Here is a 21,979-nt window from a genome sequence, read left to right as displayed (position 1 = left end):
GGCAGGATCAGGATGTTGATGAATTGGTGCAGAGGTAAACAAAGACTTCAGTTTCTCCAAAGCAGATTGGGCTTCGGAGGACCACAGGAAACGAACATGTAGGCGGGATTACTTGGGTTATGGGTGAAATGATGGAAGAAAAGTTCCTTATAAATCTTCTATAGAAGTTTGAAAAGCCTACAAACCTTTGTACCCCCTTCTTTTCAGACGAAGTTGGCCAATCTAGGATTGCCTGCACTTTCTGTGGATCCATAGCTACACCGCCAGTAGAGATAATTCGCCCTAGGAATTGTATTCATTGAGTCGCACTTCTCTGCTTTCGCGTAAAGTCCACGTTTCCTTAGTGTGAGTAATACTGTTTTTACACGAGTCCGATGGAGCTCCAAGGTGGCTGAGAATATAAGGATGTCATCCAGATAGATGACGAAGTAGTCAAGGTATTCCCGGAAGATGTTATTTACGAAGTGCTGGAATGTAGCCGGAGCGTTACAGAGCCCAAACGGCATCACCAAATACTCAAAGTGTCTTTCATCAGGGGTTAGTGCAGAACGTAACAGGCCAATTTGCTTAGGAGCTGATTCAGAGGTGGATGTACTGGCGGGCCTGCAGGTCCATGATCGTTCAGATTGTCTCTCTCGCAAACGTCGATCCAGTTGGATGGATTATTGGATGAGAGCTGCAAGGGTAGTGGGGATCCCGATCCTGGCCAACTCGTCTTTGAGAGATTCAGAGAGTCCTAGGTGAAACTGGTGTAATAAAGCTGCCTCATTCCAGGCTGTCTCTGCAGACCACCGGCGGAAGTCTACGGTATAGTCCTCTACTGGTCACCTACCCTGCTGCAGAGAATGCAGGGCGGCTTCAGCGGTGGCAGTACGAAGGGGATCCTCATAGGGTTGTGCCATAGCCACCAGGAATGCGTCCACAATGCTAATTAATGGACTCTTTTGTTCCCATAAACTGTGGGCCCAGGCCTGAGGTTCATCAGACAGTAAAGAAATGAGAAACCCAACTTTAACGGTCACTAAAGCAAAAGTCCGGGGCAGCAGGGCTAGGTACAGCAGGCAGGCAGTCCTGAAGGATCTGAACTCCGGAGAACCGTTTAGGAACGGGAACTCAGGGTTCTGGAGGAGGGAATATCATCATAGGAGCCGCAGAGGATTGATCGTGAGCAGATGCTGTGGAGCTGATAGAAGCTGGGACCGGATCCACAGGAGCAGATGAATCTGACAGGTGTTGCAGCTTATCCTTCACTTGAAGATAGCCTTCCTGCAACTTCTGAATTGCTTGGGTCAGAATAGTGTCTTGTTGACACAGCCTCTAACGGGGACGCACCTCTGCCGGCCTTAGTCATGGCTAGATTATACTGTCAAGTCTGTAGTGTGAGGCCAGGTTGCTGAGAGGGCGCCCCTTGTGGCTGAGTGCAGCGCTCCCCTAGGGTTGATACAGGGGATGCGATGCCCAAAGGTGCACGGGTTGCCAGGGATGCTGCAGGCTAGCTGGTTGGCAGTAGGTAGCTGGGGTGCGTTGTGGCAGTCATGCGGAGAGAAGTTTTGAGTACGGAACAGCAGGGTAAACCAGGAACAGGGTTCGCAGCCAGGGATCAGGTAGCAGAAGACAGTCCGAGAGAAGTACAAGAACAAGCCGGGTCATACACAGAGGGCAGAGGATTGGAGAGTAGTCAGCCTAGCCGGGGTCAGAGGAGATAAGCAGGGTCACAGGTCAAGCCAGGCAGAGGTCAAACCAGGGGTCTTCATAGGTTTAAATAGGCTGGGGGGTGTGCCTACAAGGTCAGGGCGTGCGCGCACAGACTGCCGTGGCCTGGCTGTCGCGCATCTGCGTGCACGCAGGCACATGGAAACTCATCTGGCGCAACCATGGAGCTTACTGGTAACATTGCCCATAACACGCCCATTTCCCTGACATACAGGCTCTGGAAGCATCCTGACTTTAACGTCGGTTTTCACCCAGATGCCTGGACTGGCAGCTGACTCCGCCTCTGAGCACGCCGCTGAAAGCCTTAGCCAGCTGCTCCCGCCCCATGCACAGCCCATCACTCCAATTAGTGCTGGAGGTGCAGAGCAGAGAGACGGTGACATTGGCCTTTGATCGCCTGGTTCTCGGTCTTAGAGGCAGCAGTGATTATAATTTTTTTTAGAATCCTGACCTCTTTTAAGGCATCCACACTGAATTTCTTTATACATAGACCCCTATGTGTTGCGTTAACACAGTGAGCTGTGTTAAGGCAGTCCATTCTTTTTTAATTGGCTGGGAGCGCGCCTAAACACTGCAGTGTGCTGCCTGCCATTGTAATAATATGTTGGGTGGCATTCAAAATGAAAGAAGCCATTTAGAATTAATTTAAAATGAATGGCATAAAAGCATATTAAATAAGGACATTAGGCAATGCATCCCATTGGGTAATAAATTTAAAAGAGCGAACAAAAGTCCTGGATGGCTTAGCTCCAATATAAAAATGCATACAAAAGCAAAGGAGAAGGCCTTCAAAAAATACAAGTTGAGGGATCATCATCAGCATTCAGACTTTATAAAGAATGCAACAAGAAATGTAAGGGTGCGATTAGGGCAGATAAGATGGCACATGAAAGACACATAGCGGAGTAGAGCAAAAAAAATCCCAAGATATTCTTTAAGTATGTAAACAGTAAAAAAGGGAGGACAGACCATATTGGCCCCATAAAGAATGAGGAAGGGCACCTAGTTACAAAGGATGGCAATATGACGAAAGGTATTGAATTTATTCTTCTCCTCAGTCTTCACGAGGGAATTGGGGGGGCTTCAGTAACCAAAACTGCAGAGTTTATCCTTATGACACATCACAGGAAGCACCTCCATGGTTAACAGAGGACAGAATTAAAATTAGACTTGGCAAACTTACCATTAATAAATCACCAGGACCAGATGGCTTGCATCCGAGGGTACTTGGGGAACTCAGTCAAGTAATTGCCAGATCATTGTTCCTAATTTTTACTGACAGTCTGACTGGAATGGTACCAGGTGGTTTGAGAAAAGCCAATGTAGCACCAATATTTAAAAAGGACCCAAAATACATCCCTGGGAATTACAGACCAGTTAGCCTAACATCAATAGTATGCAAGCTCTTGGAGGAGATGATAAGGGACTATATACAAGATTTTAGTAATGAGAACCGTATCATTAGCAGTAATCAGCATGGATTCATGAAGAATCGTTTTTGCCAAACCAATCTATTAACCTTCTATGAGGAGGTGAGTTGCCATCTAGATAAAGGAAGGCCCGTAGACGTGGTGAATCTGGATTTTGCAAAAGCATTTGACACAGTTCCCCATAAACGTTTACTGTACAAAATAAGGTCCGTTGGCAAGGACCATAGGGTGAGTACATGGGTTGAAACCTGGGCAAAAAGGAGTGGAGGATAAATGGGGAGTACTCGGAATGGTCAGAGGTGGGTAGTGGGGTCCCCCAGGGTTCTGTGCTGGGACCAATCCTATTTATTTTGTTCATAAACGACCTGGAGGATGGGGTAAACAGTTCAATCTCTGTATTTGCGGACGATACTAAGCTAAGCAGGGCAATAACTTCTCCGAAGGATGTGGAAACCTTGCAAAAAGATCTGAACAAATTAATGGGGTGGGCAACTATATGACAAATGAGGTTTAATGTAGAGAAATGTAAAATGATGCATTTGGGTAGCAAAAATATGAATGCAATCTATATACGGTGGGGAGAACCTCTGGGGGAATCTAGGATGGAAAAGGACCTGGGGGTGATGGTTAATAGGCTCAGCAATGGCATGCAATGCCAAGCTGCTGCTAACAAAGCAAACCGAATATTGGCATGCATTAAAAAGAGAATCGACTCCAGAGATAAATTGAGAATTCTCCCGCTCTACAAGACTCTGGTCCGGCCGCACCTGGAGTATGCTGTCCAGTTCTGGACAGCAGTCCTCAGGAAGGATGTACGGGAAATGGAGCGAGTACAAAGAAGGGCAACTAAGCTAATAAAGGGTCTGGAGGATATTGGTTATGAGGAAAGGTTGCAAGCACTGAACTTATTCTCTCTGGAGAGGAGACGCTTGAGAGGGGATATGATTTCAATTTATAAATACCATACTGGTGACCCCACAATAGGGATAAAACTTTTTTGCAAAAGAGATTTTAACAAGAAATGTTGCCACTCGTTAAAATTAGAAGAAAAGAGGTTTAACCTTAAATTACGTAGAGGGTTCTTTACTGTAAGAGCGGCAAGGATGTGGAATTCCCTTCCACAGGCGGTGGCCTCAGCGGGGAGCATCGATCGTTTCAAAAAACTATTAGATAAGCACCTGAATGCCCACAACATACAGGGATATACAATGTAATACTGACATATAATCACACACACACAGGCTGGACCTGTGTCTTTTTTCAACCTCACCTACTATGTAATAGCAATGCAATGCTTCATGATTCTTGTATTCCTGTAAATTGCAGCAATGGTGCGTTTTACTGCAGTGCAACAGAGTGAAGGGGACCTGAGAAATTCAAGACTCAGAAATTTTATTAAGGCAGGTCTTACACGGGTCGAATCTCGGCCATTTTAACAGATGGCGGCCCTGATTCAAACCATGTATGGGCAGGCTTAATGTACCAAGTTGATCAATCAACTCAAGTACAACCAGCATGCTGGGTTTTACTTGCGATTATCACTAGTGGCTGTTATAGCCGCTAGCAATAATCAGTCTTCTCCCAGCTCCCCCGTGCCCCCCTGTGAGGAGAAAACAATGGCCTGGCAGGAGGGATTCCCACATCAACTCTGTCTGTGTTAATGGGGGAATCAAGCAAATTTCTTTCCTGCAACCCGTGGTTGGCCAACCTTAGCCTTGGATTGTCTTGAACCTAAAACATAACGTAACACAAGTACATTTCAGTCTGTTGAATTCAGCAATTAAATGGCTTTTCAGCAAAATTAACAAAAATTCAAGTCAATCGCATCTGACAAACTTTATTCATTATTTTGATGCATGGTTTAGATTGTGTACATCGGCGGGGCCAACTCAACCTGCATGTGGGGGTAACATTCGCTGTGAATGCGCTCATCAATACACGGGGCCAGGCGGGACTGCGCTCATGTGAGACTCCAACATTATGTCGTTTCCCCGACTCAGAAGAGCTGTGTCACTGTATGCAGTAATAAAAGTACAGCGTTCCTTTGAAACATGTTGTCCGATGTCGCTACAAACCTTAGCTTGATGTATGTTGCAATTAGGAGGGACACCCCATGTCTAGACCAGTCCAGCGTACCTCAGCCACCATACTCCCAGTGACAGAATGGGGCCCTGCCACGCACCCACCACACCCCTACCATGCGTCCAGGTTATAGATCTCAGTAACGTGGATTCAGTTCCGGTTGCTATGGGAAACTGACCACTAGGGAGGGAGACTGGCCACTGACCCCATTTCGTCCGGAGGCACCATTTACCACATTTCACTACTGGCAGCAATTTACCTTGCACTAGTCCTTGGTTACCCATAGGAACGGCATTACAATTCCTGTTTGTCTTGCCGAGTAGACCTTTTGTAGTGGCTGTGCTTCATACCCCACATGTGCTTTACTGAACCAGTGTCCAGCCCTAAGTAACTAATGCAGGATGCACAGGCTCATACCTTTTTTAGAGAAGCAAAGTCCATTCAGCAAAAGTCCAGTACTGTCAGGCTCCTAGTCCAGAAAGCACCCCAGCAGGGTGACCCAGAAGGGGGCCAGGACTCCATGTTGCAGCAGATCCTCCTCTTTTAAATACCATGTGGAGGAGAGCGAGAGATGTGGGGGCAGAACTCAGGATGCCTGGGAAAAGAGGCTAGACACGGTTAATCCCTTCCTAACCCAGGCAGCCTGGACTGTCTGCATAGCTACACAGTGCAATTAATACAATGGCAGGTATACATGCAACGACACTTCGGGGAGATAGTGATCTGTGACGCTCTGCAGCAAAAAGTGGGTGTGGCCAAACATGGTAGTGGGAGGGGCTTAAGCACAGTGGTTGAGCACTGCACACGGACCATGACCGATTCAAGTGAATGGGGATGCCCTGCAAAGCACTACTGTTTTCAAATCGTACCACGCCAAACCACAGAATACTGCAGTACCATGTGGTATGGTGGCCGCAAACCTGCTGCTATTAACAATTAATGGCACCCATGCTTGTTCCACAAGGACCACATGGTTGCATGCAGTACAGGAAATGCGCACAGAATCCCCCCCCCCTGCACTATGTTCCAGTGTGAACCAACCCTTAGGGAGAGAAAGGGAAGGAACAATATGGTAGGCAGGAAGGATCACTATGCTGCATGGAAGGCAGGAAGGATCACTATGGTGCATGGAAGGCAGGAAGGATCACTATGGTGTATGGAAGGCAGGAACACTATGGTGTATGGAAGGCAGGAAAGATCACTATGGTACATGGAAGAAAGGAAGGATCACTATGCTACATGGAAGAAAGAAAGGATCACTATGGTACATTAAAGGCAGGAGGGATCACTGTGGTGCCTGAAAGGCAGGAGGGACCACTGTGGTGCCTGAAAGGCAGGAAGGATCACTGTGGTGCCTGAAAGGCAGGAAGGATCACTGTGGTGCCTGAAAGGCAGCAAGGATCACTGTGGTGCCTGAAAGGCAGCAAGGATCACTGTGGTGCCTGAAAGGCAGGAAGGATCACTGTGGTGCCTGAAGGGCAGGAAGGATCACTGTGGTGCCTGAAGGGCAGGAAGGATCACTATGGTACATGAAGTGCAGGAAGGATCACTATGGTACATGAAGTGCAGGAAGGATCACTATGGTACATGAAGGGCAGGAAGGATCACTATGGTACATGAAGGGCAGGAAGGATCACTATGGTACATGGAAGAAAGGATGGAGGGGTCACTTTAGTACATGGAAGAAAGGAAGGAGGGGTCACTATGAAAAACAAAACCAGAGAAAATTCCCAGCTCAACTTACCAGTCTGCTTACCAAACAAATTAACTTGTCCAGCAGTATGCGTAAAAACAGGGGTTAAGTTGGCACACATTTGCAAATGCATGCATAAGCTGCAAGGCCTCTTCACGGCATCCTGTATTACCTGCAGTCCTAACCCTTGTAAATTTATGAGCATCTCCACAGTGGGAGCACATGCATTCTAATGAACAGACTGGTTGATGAGTTGAGCTGGGAATTTTCTCTGGTTTTGCTTTTCATCCGTTGCCCTTCCATGTGCTCCTTGCTGTGAAGACCATAGGTTATAGGTGGGGGCAGGGACCATCTGTTTGTTACAGGAAGGATCACTATGACATACATAAGGCAGGAAGGAAGGATCACTTTGATACATGAAAGACAGGAAGGATGCAGGGGGACATGAGGAGGAGGTAGAGCAGACCTAGCCCCCCTCCTCTTCTATTTGTACAGGATGTAGAGCGGGTGGGGGAGGTGGAGGAACTATGCTGGCTGGGCACTGAGTGTGTCAGTCTCAACCTTGCCAGCTGCAGCGCGGCGTGCACTTGGCAGGTAAATTAGTGGAATTGAGTGTCGGAACTTGATCTGGCACTGGGCTCTGCTGCGGATTTCAGCCCAGATTTGCACCAGGATTAAAATCTTGAGGCAGTCCCGGCCAATCGGGGATGATAATGAGGTATGCAAAAAGATCATTCTATAGCTACCTAATCATGGTTTGACTTTAAAACATTCAACCTCCAAGTCTCTCTCCTAAAGTCAGTGGAGTGAATAAATTGGGATATTGGCACAAAGGCAAATTCAGTCTTCAGTCACCTTTCCCGTACTTCAATTTCTTACTCTAGGCTCCTCACAGTGTGCCTTAGACTTAGCAAGTTATATAAAACCCTTTCCTGGTTGGAGGACATCTAGCATCCTCTATTCCCTTCCTCCTGATCCTAACTACCTGACCTGCTCCTTTCATTTATTGGATTTCAACTATTTCAATCATGAAGCTCAGCATCACCTATGGCTTTACCAAGTGTGGTCTGCATACAAATGCAGCCTGCCTAAGAACACCCACTCCTCCAGACTGACATTCACCCATCAAAGCATTTTAATATTTGTATAACTTCTCCCAAGAGACAGCTCACTGCTTGTATCAGAGCTGACGGATTTTGAGTACTGAAGCGGGGTGCTGGGATGGTTTCAGGAAGTGATGTATAGTGCCTTGCTGGCCCCTCCTACCAGCCACGATCGTGTTTGTCACTTTTTTGTATACTTTTGTTTGGTGTGTACACGTTTTGTCACTGTGTGATGAGTAGGGTGTGGGTCCTCGGGCCTACCCTGAAAGTCTTGGGAGGGGGGGACATAGGCCTTTTGGCTTGGTTCGCCCTCTCTTATGAGGTCTCCCTATGGGGGAGTCCCACCGAGTACTTGGGTGGGTCTGTTTCGGCAGACCCTCCAGAGAAAGGGGTCCATCTGGTTTCGGCCAGATGGACCTAGTGAAGTACCTCAGTCCCCGTCAGGAGCCTAACGCCCCTGGGGGATCAGGGTAAGGTCCTTCCTTTTTTTTTTTTTTTAACATGGGTAAGGTCCTTCCTAGTGGAGGACAGTGTAACACCGTTGTACGTTTTGTGTTTCACTCTTTATGTGTGTGCAATTTTCTTGGCACCGGGTGGAGTTTTTGGGTGTGTTTCACACGCCACAGGCTTTTCAAAAATAGGGAAAAAAAAACAGCCACGATCTCACTGCTTTGCCTAGAGAAGTGCAAAGATCTAGTGATGATGTCAGAGTCTAAAATAAGGAATGTAATAAAAACTATTTTTTTTTTTTTTTTAATAAGTAAGTTGTTGGGAGTAGATTAAATTTAAGCTTTAATTTGGAAATAGGAAGGCTCAACAAAGGAAGATTTCCTAAAATGAACACCATACGCCTGGTTCTCTGGCTCTTAAAGTGGTTGTAAACCCTTACAGACCACTTTTACCTACAGGTAAGCCTAGATTAAGGCTTACCTGTAAGTGCCTACATGGTTTAGGAGATATTTCCAAAAGACAGGCACCAATGTCTACGGTGCATGTGCTGTAGACAACGGTGCTGTTAGTGGCGGCACCAGCACGCATGCGTGGGAGTGACGTCATCGCGGCTGCGCCCAATCACAGCGCCAGAGCCGCGATACCCGGAAGGAAGATGGAGGCTTCGTGGAAGAGGGGACAGCGGTGACATCGCAGGCTCCTGTGTCAAGTAAGTGACATATAATGGGCTACTATGTGATGCATAGTAGCCCATTATGCTTTACCTTTGCAGGGAAACAAAGAGGAAGTATACCCATCAGAGTTTACTTCCTCTTTAAAGACACTCTAACTTTTCTCTGGATATCCTTTGCAACTAAACTAATACTGTATATTGGAATGTCATTTTTGTGTGGTGTAAACGTGTTATGGGCACACTTTGTTTTTGGATGTTTTTCAGGAAGTGTTATGTATGCATCGCTGTCTTCTCCTGCCTGGTGATCTGCGCCATTGTTGCAGCTTTGCTGATTCAACTTTCTGTCACTGTGGATCATGCAGGGGTAAATTCATCACTTGTTGCCCATGATGCCTCCACTTCAACTGTGTACCTTGAAACCACAGTAAGTTGAGAATAATATCACTTCCTTTTATCATAGAGTATTCTGTGAAAAAAATATAGGATACCTGCACCTATAAAGTAGTGTACTTTGTGGGACTCAAAGGGAATTTGTCATATTTGCATATTTATTCTCTTTATCAAAAAGTAGTTTTAATATGTTCAGGAATGTCATTTGATGTGCATAGATTCTGCAACATGGGTGAACCATTCGCTAGTAGTAGTTTTAATATGTTCAGGAATGTCATTTGATATGCATAGATTCTGTAACATGGGTGAACCATTCGCTAATGGAAGGTGACGCGATCTGCCATTGGCTCCCGCTGCTGTCAATTACAGCCAGTGAGCCAATGAGGAGAGAGAGAGGAGGCGGGGCAGAGTCACGGCTCTGCAGGTGAATGACCACGCAGAGCAGCGGCTCAGGAGTCAGAATGCTTGGGTGCCCCCATAGCAAGCTGCTTTCTCTAGGGGCACTCGACAGGAGGGAGGGGCCAGGAGTGCCGGCGAGGGATCCGAGAAGAGAATTGGGGCTGCTTTGTGCAAAATCACTGCACAGAGCAGGTAAGTATAACATGTTTGTTATTTAAAAAAAAAACAAAACAAAAAAAATGCCTTTAATATCACTTTAAATAACAAAGCGTAATGCAGAAGATAAGCCTATGGCTCTTTACCTGCATCACTATTTTTTAGTTTATGTATAATTTTCCTTACCAGTTTGCAATAACCCCAAAGTTTGTGGCAGCTCCAAAAATATGGAGAAAAGGAACCCCTCTGCCCCTTGCATCTCTAATATATCAGAGATACTTGGTAGATTTGGTGTAGTGTGACTGGAATTCTATATCCGCTTAAAGTGTTACTAAACCCAGGACCCTGCATTCACTCTGGTCTCCCACAGAACACAGAAATAGGTCATAGGCCATGCAGATGTTACCTTGCATCATTTTTGTACCCCACTGTGATATATGGTGGACTCTGTAACTCTTATCATGCTACCCATTTTTAACCACGTTATTACCACTGTTTTAAGAATTGACGCCATGTGTATACCTATTTGTATGTATATGGAAATTGCCGTATTTAACGGCGTATAACACGCACCCGTTTTAGTTTTTCCTCTGAAAATAGTGGGCAAATCACGGGTGCATGTTATACGCCGACGGCAAACCTCGGAGGGGAAGGAGGGGGACGAGCGCTGCCGGAATTCACAAGCCGCCATCTCCTCTCCACTCGGCTCTCACGTCACACATGCAGTCCCGCCTCCGCCACCGGCATTGGACCAGTGTTCTGTCTATCACAGGAGCTGGTCCAATGCCGATGGTGGAGGCGGGACTGTGTATGTGACTGTCGACTGAGAGCCGAGTAAACAGGAGATGATGGCTCAGTGATTTCCGGCATTGGGAGATGGTGAGGCTTAATCGGGCAGCTGCATTGATGGGGTGAGTTGGGCGCAGATCAGGCTGCAGATCAGGCTGCAGATGGGCGCAGATCAGGCTGCATTGAGGGAGCAGACAGGCACAGATTAGGCTGCATTGATGCTCACTGACCATTATTTTGCTTCAAAGTGGTTTATTTAAAAAAAAACTTTTATTTTCCTGAAACTTCCCTCTTAAATTGGGGTGCGTGTTAAAAGCTGATAAATACGGTATGTGTGTAATTGAGTGTGTGTGTAATTTTCAATCACGTGCTTCGTTTAAAGTCCCACCCTCTTGCTCCTAATTTTAACAATTAGTTACATAGTCAAGTTGAAAAAAGACACAAGTCCATCCAGTTCAACCTTAAAAACAATAAATAAATAAAATAAAAAATAATGTACAATCCAATATACCCAATTTTATACCCTCAGTTGATCCAGAGGAAGGCAAAAAAACCCCAGCAGAGCATGCTCCAATTTGCTACAGCAAGTAGCAAGATCCAGGATCTTCCGATTATAGAAGTTAAACTAACAGGTCTATAGTTACTTTGATCCCTTTTTAAATATAGGCACCACGTTCGCCCTGCGCCAATCCAGTGGTACTATTCCCGTCATTAATGAGTCCCTAAAAATTAGATACAATGGCTTTGAAATTACAGAGCTCAATTTTTTTAGTATCCGTGGGTGGATGCCATCAGGGCCAGGCGCTTTATCCACCTTTTATTCTAAATAATTCTGGACCATATCACTTTTGAGCCATTGTGAATCATTTGGGGTGTGTCACTACCACCCCCATTATGGACATGAGCTCCCCCATGCTCTTTTGTATACACAGAGCTGAAGAAAGTATTTAATAAATTTGCCTTCTCTTTGTCCCCAGTCACCCACTCTATTTTGTAAAGGGCCTACATGCTCAGACCTGGCCTTTTTACTATTAATATATATGAAGAATTTTTTTGGGTTTGTCCTACTATCTTTTGCGATCTGTCGTTCGTTTGGAATTTTTGCATCCTTGATTTCCTTTTTACATATTCTGTTAAATTCTTTGTAACATTTAAACGACACTAGTGTTCCTTCATTTTTATATTTTTTAAAAGCTCTTTTCTTATTGTTTATAGCTTCTTTAACCTTGGCCGTGAGCCACATAGGTTTTGTTTTTAGCCTTTTAAAATTATTGCCCATGGGAATATACTTTGCAGTGAGGTCCCAAACAGTCTTTTTGAAGAATTCCCACTTCTGTTCTTTGTTTTATCAATGCAAATATTCCCTCCCAGTCTAAATCCTGGAGAGCAGCCCTCATCCTTGGAAAATTTGCTCGCTTGCTCCATCTCTGACAGTATCATTGTCAGGGATGGAGGCACATAACCTTACCAGGCCATGGCCTCATTTAAAGTCCCAATGTTTCACCTCCCCCTTTTCCCCAATTTTTGCACAGTACACAGAACATGCATATATTTTAGTAAATATAAACTGTTAAATACCTTTTCCTATCAGCAGTATATAGCAGTCTTGTTACTTCTATCTGTGTCTGGTTAAAGCTTTTAGGAAGAGTTTTCATTCTCTGACTGTCTTATGAGGCTGCATGACCCCTGACCCTCTGTCTGCGCCCTGTGCCGATCACATGCACTCTCCCAAGAAAAGAAAAAAACTCTAGCAATACACACTAAACTGAGGATGTGCAGAGTGCCCCCAAGGCTCTGTACTATCAGGAGATGGATTGAGGACTGTGGAAGAAGGGGAGGATCAGAGCCGACAGGGTCAAACAGCCTTTTTACACAATGCAGAGGATTAACATCTTGGGTTCTACAGTGAGTATAACAAGCATGCTTTACTGCATATACAGACTGATTTTACTGTTGTGGGTTTAGTAACACTTTCAAAATATTTTAAAACCAATCTCCTAGTACTTGTTTGAATAGAGGATTCATGGCGAATAATAGCATGCAATTCTTTTTTTTTTGTTTTGTGTGAAAGTTATTTGATTCTATTTCCCATGTCTGTGTGTGTGGGGACTAAACGGTTGAATCTGTATTCACTACCACAGAGTGAGTAGGGGACAAGGAGTATATGGTGGATTTAGGGTCTAGACATAGCTGGTAGGTTTAAGGTCAAGGCAAAGGATGTGCTATGTCTGAAATGTTAGTTGTATTTTGGAATCAATCTGAGATGGTGACTCATAGACATGTGCACTGCTGAAAAATTTGTTCGTTTTCGTTTCCGTTTCATTTGTTTGTTTTGTTTTTTTCTAGTTTTTCGGATCATTCGTTATGATTGAAATTAGTTCGAAAAAAAATTTGTAACTTTGGAAAAATTTGAATTATTTTCCATTCGTTTAGATGAGGTATTCGTAAATTCTAAATAATAACTACCTGTATTTATCGGCATATAACACGCACAGGCATATAACATGCACCTTCATTTTAGGAGGGAAGTTTCAGGAAAAAAAATCAAATTTTAAATAAAGAACTTTGAAGCAAAATAAGGGTCAGTGCCCATCAATGCAGCCTCGTCAGTGCCCATCAATGCAGCCTCATCATTGCCCATCTGCAGCCTGATCAATGCCATCTGCAGCCTCACAATTGCCCATCAATGCAGCTTGATCAATGCCCATCAATGCAGCTTGATCAATGCCCATCTGCAGCTTGATCAATGCCATCTTTAGCCTCACAATTGCCCATCAATGCAGCTTGATCAATGCCCATCTGCAGCCTCACAATTGCTTATCAATGCAGCTTGATCAGTGCCCATCTGTAGCCTCACAATTGCCCATCAATGCAGCTTGATCAATGCCCATCTGCAGCCTGATCAATGCCCATATGCAGCCTCACCATTGCCATGAATACAGCCTGATCAGTGCCCATCTGCAGCCTCACCTCAGATTACTGCTGCCTCAGAGGGGACAGGGAGGGGGGTGGGATGAGCGCCTTCAGATTACATACAGCGCGAACCGCCTGTTTACTCGGCCACCTCTTTAATACAAAGTCTCGCCTCCTGGACCGGCTTCTATGATAGACAGAACACTGGACCAATGCCAGCCTAGGAGATGGGACATCCTATTACAGAGGCCGCTGAGTAAACAGCAGATTCTCGCTGTATGTAAACTGATGGCGCTCGTCCCGCCCCGTTCCCTTCTAGGCAGCCCAAATTACAGTATCAGCGTATAACACGCACACACTATTTGAACCTGATTTTCAGGGTGAAAAAGTGAGTGTTATACGCCAATAAATACAGTAACTAATAATGGACTATTAAATTATAGGTAATGGAATTTCCTTTCAAATTTGGTTGTTTATGACCATAACAAATATGAATTTATCTGAAGTTCTGAATTATCTGAAATAATGAATGCCGCATCTAAATGAATGGAACATAACGAATCAATACTAATAAATAATAACGTATTTATTAGTTACGTTACGTTCGTTTAGATGCAGCATTCATTTCGGATAATTCGTAACTTCGGATAAATTCGTATTCATTACGTTCACTAATCGGCAAATTAGAAAGGAAATTCCAATACCTATAATTTAATAGTTTGTAATAGTTGTTGTTGTTGTTAGTTTTTGTTAAACTGGTTTTCGATTTGAATATTTACGAATTAACGAATTTGGCGAATTTCGTCGAAGAACGAATTTGAAACGATAAGAATTGCACATGTATAGTGATTCAACTCCTAAGCTTTTGCAAGGGTCTGAGTCATGTGCCAGCTTAACTTTTAGTTCCTTGATGGTGTGAATAAACTCCCATTGGAGGTAAAGTGACCTGAAGATACCCTTTTGATGTAGACGTTTAAGGTGTAGGTGTCCGCTGATCGGACAATTTTAGTTCTTTGGCCTATGTGGTTCCTATATTTAAAAAGGGATCCGTCTGGGGTCAGGCTTGGAGTACAGTAGCTGAAACAGCAGGCAAGTTTGTGGTTATTATCGGTCAAGGTTTGGTACAGAAGCAAGTGGTAGTATTAAAGGAGCAAGCAGGAGCATAATCGGTGACCAAGCCAAAGTCAATAGCCACATGTATCCGGTTTAAAGCAGAGAGGGTGGTTGGTAAATCTCCAGCCAAGGATCGGTACACGAGCAGTGGTAATAAGGATGCAGTGTTAGGGTAGCAACCAGAAGCGATACTGACAAAAGCACAATAATCTGCTCAACAGGAAGTGCAGAGCCTTAAATAGGAAGTTCAGTGGAGAACAATGAGTTCAGCAGAAAACGGTATCGATAAAAAGTGATCAAGAAATCAGACAAGGAGCTTTTCAGAGCTTCTAATGACTCAGTAGGAGGAGTCACTGTCGGACACAACAGAGAGCCTGCATGTAGAACCAGATCCTGATAATCCATAAGCGATAGCCACCATGGATTCATAAAAGGCCAACGTTTTCAATCAAATTTATTTCTTGATCAGACAGAGATTAAATGGAACTTGCAGTTTACTAACCCATTATAAAGTAGAACCAATAATGCACAATGGGGTCAGAATGGCAAAGAGCATGCATACACCGCAGAGTAACACCGCACAAGAGATAGTGAAAGCTGCACAAACATGGGCTCTTCAGATATTTCCCTGTGAGTCTCTGTTAGGCCCCGTTCACACTTGAGCGTTTTAGAGCTTCAAGCTGAAAATCGCTCAACAAATAAAATCCCATTCATTTCAATGGCCCAATTCACATCTGAGCATACATGAGCTTCTCTTTGGCAGAATACAAGCGCTTTTGGCCCCATAGACTTCAATAGAAATGCTTGAAAATGTGACATGAGCATTTTACAAACATTTTGCGGTGTGCTTTCTGCTCAAATAGCAGCTCTCCACCCCTAATCTCCTACCTCTAGTGCTTTTTATTGGCTAAACAAAAACCCCCTGAAGCTCTAAAATGCTTGTAATACATGTCTAAAAGGCTTTTAATACACTCCTAAAAAACGCTCAAAACCGCCTGAAAACTGCTCTACTCAGGTGTGAATGGGGGGCATAAGACTCTATAGCAACAGAGAGTCTGGTTAAAATCTCTACTTCAGTAGAAAAGTTTAGAACACAAAACCATTATATGCACTTATCCTTATAATTAGCATTCCTCTCAGTGCAGTCTAGGCTACTTTGTTAACACAGGCAAGCAGCTGGAAGGATCCCAGGCATAAGGACAAAATGCCACCAAACCGGAACTGCATGACTGATGTATTGCTGACTTATCGGCTGCCATGACCATGCCTGACTACCCACCTTATAAAAATAAGACACTTTAAAATGGATTTAAATGGCCATCGCAGCCTTTTATTAACAAACACAATTAAGAAATACATCTTTTATCACATTCCATGAAGACTGACTCTCTTTTTTAATGGATAGAGAAAAAGAGTGCAGTGCTGGATAAATACCACAAGTGGTGTGTGTGATATAGCAATGAATCAATAATGTACAGAAATAACTGATAATATCTAATAAATTCAAATAAATAATAGCATCAAATAAAAATGATAGATTATAACATCTAATGAAAAATAATCAGTTGGTGGTGCAGGTAAAAATATCACAAAAACATAATTAAATAAAAATTGTGTGGAAAACAGTTCATAAAGTGAAATAAAGTCCAAAAGTGAGATGTCCAATGGAAGACCCTGGGTCTGTATTTTCACCGCTAGTGCTGCCCGCCACCTGACAATAAAGCAATGGAGGCTTACCGGAAAGCCTGCGACCACCCTTATTTAGGGGGGTCAAAACAGGCTTAGTAGAGCAATCGGAGCCACAGGAAACACTGCTGGAGTCCCACCAACTTCCTTCATGGATAACCGATCAGCACCTTAGATGATGCATTCCCAGGAGGCAATTACCATACAGCAGCAGATGTACACTTCCAGACGGAGACTCTACAGATGCAGGGGTCCAGCACACCAGTGGCAGGGTTGGCACTCATTTTACAGACAAAGCTCAGTTTCCTGTACTTCCTCCCTGTCCCTTGTGTCCGTTCCGCTGTCCGCACACAGCTTCCCTCACCTGACTTACGCTATTAGTGTTACCACCGGCACGGTGCCCGCACTCTCAGCATACGGAAAGCCTTTCGCTTACACAATGTGCGTAATTGCCGCCAACTGTTAAAACAGATTGTGTAAGCAAAAGGCTTTCCGTATGCTGAGAGTGCAATATATTTTGGGAAAATAAAAATGAAAATACTTAAAGCGGAACTTCACCCAAAAGTGGAAGTTCTGCTTGTTTGCATCCTCCACTGCCACATTTGACACTTTATTTTGGGGGGGCGAGTACCTGATTTTGACAGGTACCCGCTCCCACTTCCAGTCAGATTCGCTGCGGCCATCTGAGCCAGGAGTTTGGTCCCCCCCTCCAGTCTCGCGCATGTGCAGTAGGAAGTCGGCTGTGAAGCCACAAGTCTTCACTGCAAGACTTCACTGCCTTTTTCCCTTACTTGAGATGCTGGCGCCTGCACCCGAAGTCAATTGAAGAATTTTCTCAGGTGAGGACATCTCTGGATCCCTGGACAGGTAAGTGTCCTTATATTAAAAGTCAGCCACTATGACTTAATTTTTTCGAGGGAGCCTGTAGTTCCTCTTTAATTGCAGGTAACACCAGTGTTACAAAGCTTCTTTTTTAACACTTGTGTTTTGAACTACACTTTGTTCACAAGCCTCTTTGTTAGCAAGAATGACTGATCAGCACAGCCTACTTATCGTAATATAAATACCTGCTGGTTTCAGGTTCATTGTTTTCATGACTGGCAATACAACTTGAGGTGCTGTTGATTTATTTCTGGTGCAGAAGAAATTTTGAGCCTACCATGTGCAAAAAAAAAAAAAACATGATTTATCGCAGTAACACTTTCCTTACCAAGCAAGGAAAGATCCAAACTTCCCCGCAATGGTCATGTAAAAAGCAAGAGAACTTGCATGATGTAATATAGTCCCCCTGATGACGTCTATTGGGACTAAAACGTGTTGGGCAGGGCTAACAGACGTGACGTCATCATGTACATCTTATATAGCACTGCACTTTTAGGACATATTGAGGTTGATTTACTAAAGGTAAATAGACTGTGCACTTTGCAAAGTGCAGTTGCACTCTGCAAGGGCAGTTGCTCCAGAGCTTAGTAAATGAGGTAAAGCTTCACTTTGCAAAGAGCATCCAATCGCGTGCAAGGAAAAAAAAACAGCATTTTTGCTTGCACATAATTGGGCGATGGAAGTCAGCAGAGCTTCTGCAAGAGCAAAGTGCACAGTGTTTTTGTCTTTAGTATATCAACTCCGTTGAGTTGGCTGCTACTACTTTAATAGTAGTGTACATATATACATAGCAACTACCTTTGTTGCACACAGAGACAATATTGAATATGGGAAAGATTCTGGGAATTGGAGGTTACATGACCTCCTCTCCTGTGACAGTGTTCGTGTCTTCAGCCAATCATTAGGGCCAAGCAATGTTGCATGATGGAGGCGGTGACATCACTGTACCCCCCCTTACCCTCAAGTCACCAACTCCAGACTACACCTTGGATTTTAGTTCGATGTGGCAAAGGCAGGAGCTGCGAAGAAGCGCTAGTAAGATGTGTATAAATGGGGCTAGGCTGTGCACCGGCATATTGACAGCGCCTGTTTAGGCAAACAATTTGCATACAAACGATCTTGTAATTTCACTGCATTTTTTTTCACAGAATAAATTGAATATAACTAATGATAACCTAATTGGGATAAAAATTCTGGACCTCAATGTTGAGGTTCTACACATGTCTGTTGTAGTCGGAACTCTCAACCTGAAAGAGGATGGAACAGTTGGCTCACGGGTAACTAACAAGGTAAATGTTTCCACTACTGTTAATCCAATACAGGATTATATTAAACGTATCTTTATTTCAAATCTTCTTTATTGATTTTTGCAAGGTTTACAGAGGATGATGCAAATGAAAATAACATTACAGATCTTACTTAGTTGAGTGTTATATAGGAGAGAAGTCCATCAGCTGTAGAGTATCAAGAAATTTCATTAGGCCTTACACCACAGTTCCGACCTATCACCTGAACAATCTTTGGCAGGAAATGTAACAAACGCCATAAAAGTTAACCGTTACATTACATCCCAACCCAGAGATGTACACTGGGTTCCATTTGGACACTCATATTTTACAACTCACTAACTAAAAACAGAAGAAAAGAAGTAAAAAAATCAGAATGGATTCAGGCTTTCTCTGTGAAGAGTAAGAACAATGTATCTGAGGTGTAACCAAGAATCGCCCGCCTTTCCTGTAGGTGTTCCAGGGTGCTCAGTGTTGATCGAATTTTGATAAGCATTCATCCTTATAGGCTATTATCTTCTCCAGAACATAAGTTTCAGATAAATGCTTAGTCACCTCTCCTGCATTGATTTCTACTTAGTAGAACCAGGCGTGCTGTGAACAGCACATACATGGTAATGGGCCTTAGGTCGGGGGGAAATTGTCAATGTTAACACTTAGTATAGCTTGTTTAAAGTTGACTATAGAGATGATACCCATTATACTTGCTATTAAACGATATACAGTATGGCATTTCAATAGCTCCGTATGTGCAGACAATACCATAACATGTGCAGCAGAGTGCCTCGCTGCCCACACCCTCTCCAGCATAGGCCAGAACTGCTGGGCTTAAATTTGGCTAGATCATAAGGTGTATAGTACCACCGGAGATGGACCTTTTCCGCCGTTTCCCAGTCAGTTGAACATTTGGAAGTAGTTAAGTTAACCTTGATGGTTTTCTGCCATTGCTGGTCTGAAGATCATTTAGGTAAGGGGGCAAGATTTAGTAAAGGAAAGTTTAGAATGCAGTTGGTTATAGAAAAGGGAGATGCCCTTGCGTTTGGAAGTTGGTGAGAGCAAAAACTGCCAAATGGGTCGTGGTTAAACTCATCTTTAACCAAAACGTTAATCAAAACTTTTTTTGGGAGTTTGGATGGGGTAGAATTTCCGCTTCGTGTCTGTCTGGGCAGGAGGATACTGGCAGCAATAAAAATCTGACGAAAGGATGGGCTCGGGGCTCACAGATTGAAATTCTAACCTTTCACCGTGATGATAAAAATTAGTTTTTGTTACTTTCCCTACTGGGGAAAGTTCCCTTTTAATTCCGTGTCTCTGGCCTGCAATGAGCAAAACAGGAGGGGGAAATTTTCCCCAACTGAGACACCATAAAATCACTTACAGAAATTCTAACCTCCTAAGTAAACCCCCCTCGTTTTCAGCCAAGGAAACTGCAATCTTTGCCTCTGTTTAATCTACAACTGCCATGATGTTGCACATGTGATCAGTTATGACACCAGCCATTGAATAGTTTGACAGTTTGGTTGAGAGCACAACCAATGGAGTGTTTTTTTTGTTCATGTTAGAATAGACCTGTTCACAGTTTGCTCCCCTAGGGGCGAATGGGTTTATTCTTGGCTGTTTACTATCTAGAAACCGAATTTGAAGGATTATTTACGTTTATTATACTGACTTAAAGGTGTTGTAAACCCTCATGTTTTTTCACTTGCATCTTATGCATTAAGGTGAAAAAACTTCTCACACTGGCCGGCCCCCTAGCCCTCCCGTTTTACTCACCTGAGCCCGTTTGTTTCTTTGGCGGAGACGCGCTCTTCATCTCTGTCCGTTGTCTCGGCTCTTGATTGGATAGATTGATAGCAGCGCAGCCATTGGCTCCCGCACAGGAGTTCACCAAGGGGGACTCAGGAGGGCACCTGCACGGGTGTCCCCCAAGGGGAGCGCTTCTTCAACTTAGACACTCGATGCAGGGAGGAGCTACCAGCGCCGCCGGGGAACCCCAGAAGTCGAGCATCGGGGCCACGCTGTGCAAAACTAACTGCACAGTGAAGGCAAGTATGACATGGTGTTTTTTTTTTTTTTTAAATAACAAAGAGCCTTTACAACACCTTTAATGTATTTATCAATGCATATGCTATACTATGTAATGGTGTGTATCCTGTTATACTTTTCTTAATGTCTTTATCTGTTATTTATGTTCTGATAACCAATAAAAAGTTGATTGTGAAAAAAAAACAAATTTCACTCTCTAGATGTGCAGAGCTGACTTGCAGCTGTAATTGCAACGAAAGGTGGTACTACAAAGTATTGACTCGGGGGGGGGGTTCTGAATACAAATGCACGCCACACTTTTCAGATATTTGTAAAAAAAAAAATTGAAACCCGTTTATCATTTTCCTTCCACTTCACAATTATGTGCCACTTTGTGTTGGTCTATCACATAAAATCCCAATAAAATACATTTATGTTTTCGGTTTTAACATGACAAAATGTGGAAAATTTCAAAAGGTATGAATACTTTTTCAGGGCACTGTACAGGTACTGAAGAAAGTGTAATTTGTGGCAGAGGAACATAGAGCACAGTGGCATAGTGGTTAGCTTTTCTACCGTGCAACACTGGGGTTATCGGATTGCGTTTTTCAGCGTTCATGTTCTTCTCTGTGCTTGTATGAGTTTTCTCCAGGTACTCTGGTTTCCCCTCACACCCCAAGAAAAGTACTATAAAACTTTATGAATTAGTTATTATTTCTAAAGAAGAACTTTAAGAATTTTTTTACATTGGAATATATTAAAACTTTTTGTGTCTTGAAATAAACTTATTGCGTTTGTTTCTCAGTTATTATAAAGTGACTTTTCTCTTTTTTTTTTTTTTTAGCAGATATTTTATACTGTGAAGAGTAACGTTCAGGACCCAAACACATTGTAAGTCACGAGGGACTGGGTAATCATTGTGGCGCATAACATGACATTAAAATATTGTGTACAGGGGTAGACAAAATTATGGTAACATGAAAATTGGTAAAAAAAATTTTAAGTAACTAAATCCTAAACACAACTGAAAAGGTGAGTCATATATGTTTTTTTTTTTTGTTTTTTTAGCAAGTGTACAGTTATAAAACTATATTAATTGACAATGTTTGCACTTTTGTAAATCAGCATTTTAAAACTACGAGGCAAAGCAAATAGCCTCAAAAATAACAACCTATGTGAATTGTGAAACATGGTGT

At 43.5% G+C, this 21,979-nt stretch overlaps 1 protein-coding gene across 3 annotated transcripts in view; it reads left to right on the top strand.

The window, feature by feature from the left end:
- TMEM106A (transmembrane protein 106A) overlaps positions 1 to 21,979 on the top strand; it is a 91,574-nt gene that overhangs the window by 55,492 nt on the left and 14,103 nt on the right. For 2 of the 3 annotated variants that reach the window (XM_073608031.1, XM_073608033.1), the window contains 3 exons: positions 9,409 to 9,568; positions 18,621 to 18,761; positions 21,628 to 21,674. In XM_073608031.1, coding sequence (XP_073464132.1) covers positions 9,409 to 9,568; positions 18,621 to 18,761; positions 21,628 to 21,674 — 348 coding nt within the window. The remainder of the gene's footprint in view (positions 1 to 9,408; positions 9,569 to 18,620; positions 18,762 to 21,627; positions 21,675 to 21,979) is intronic. The other variant, XM_073608032.1, reaches the window with a different exon arrangement.

Source organism: Aquarana catesbeiana, linkage group LG12 (genome assembly GCF_042186555.1).
Source record: "Aquarana catesbeiana isolate 2022-GZ linkage group LG12, ASM4218655v1, whole genome shotgun sequence".
NCBI classification, from domain to species: Eukaryota; Metazoa; Chordata; class Amphibia; order Anura; family Ranidae; genus Aquarana; species Aquarana catesbeiana.
This window is presented reverse-complemented; position numbering and strand designations above follow the sequence as displayed.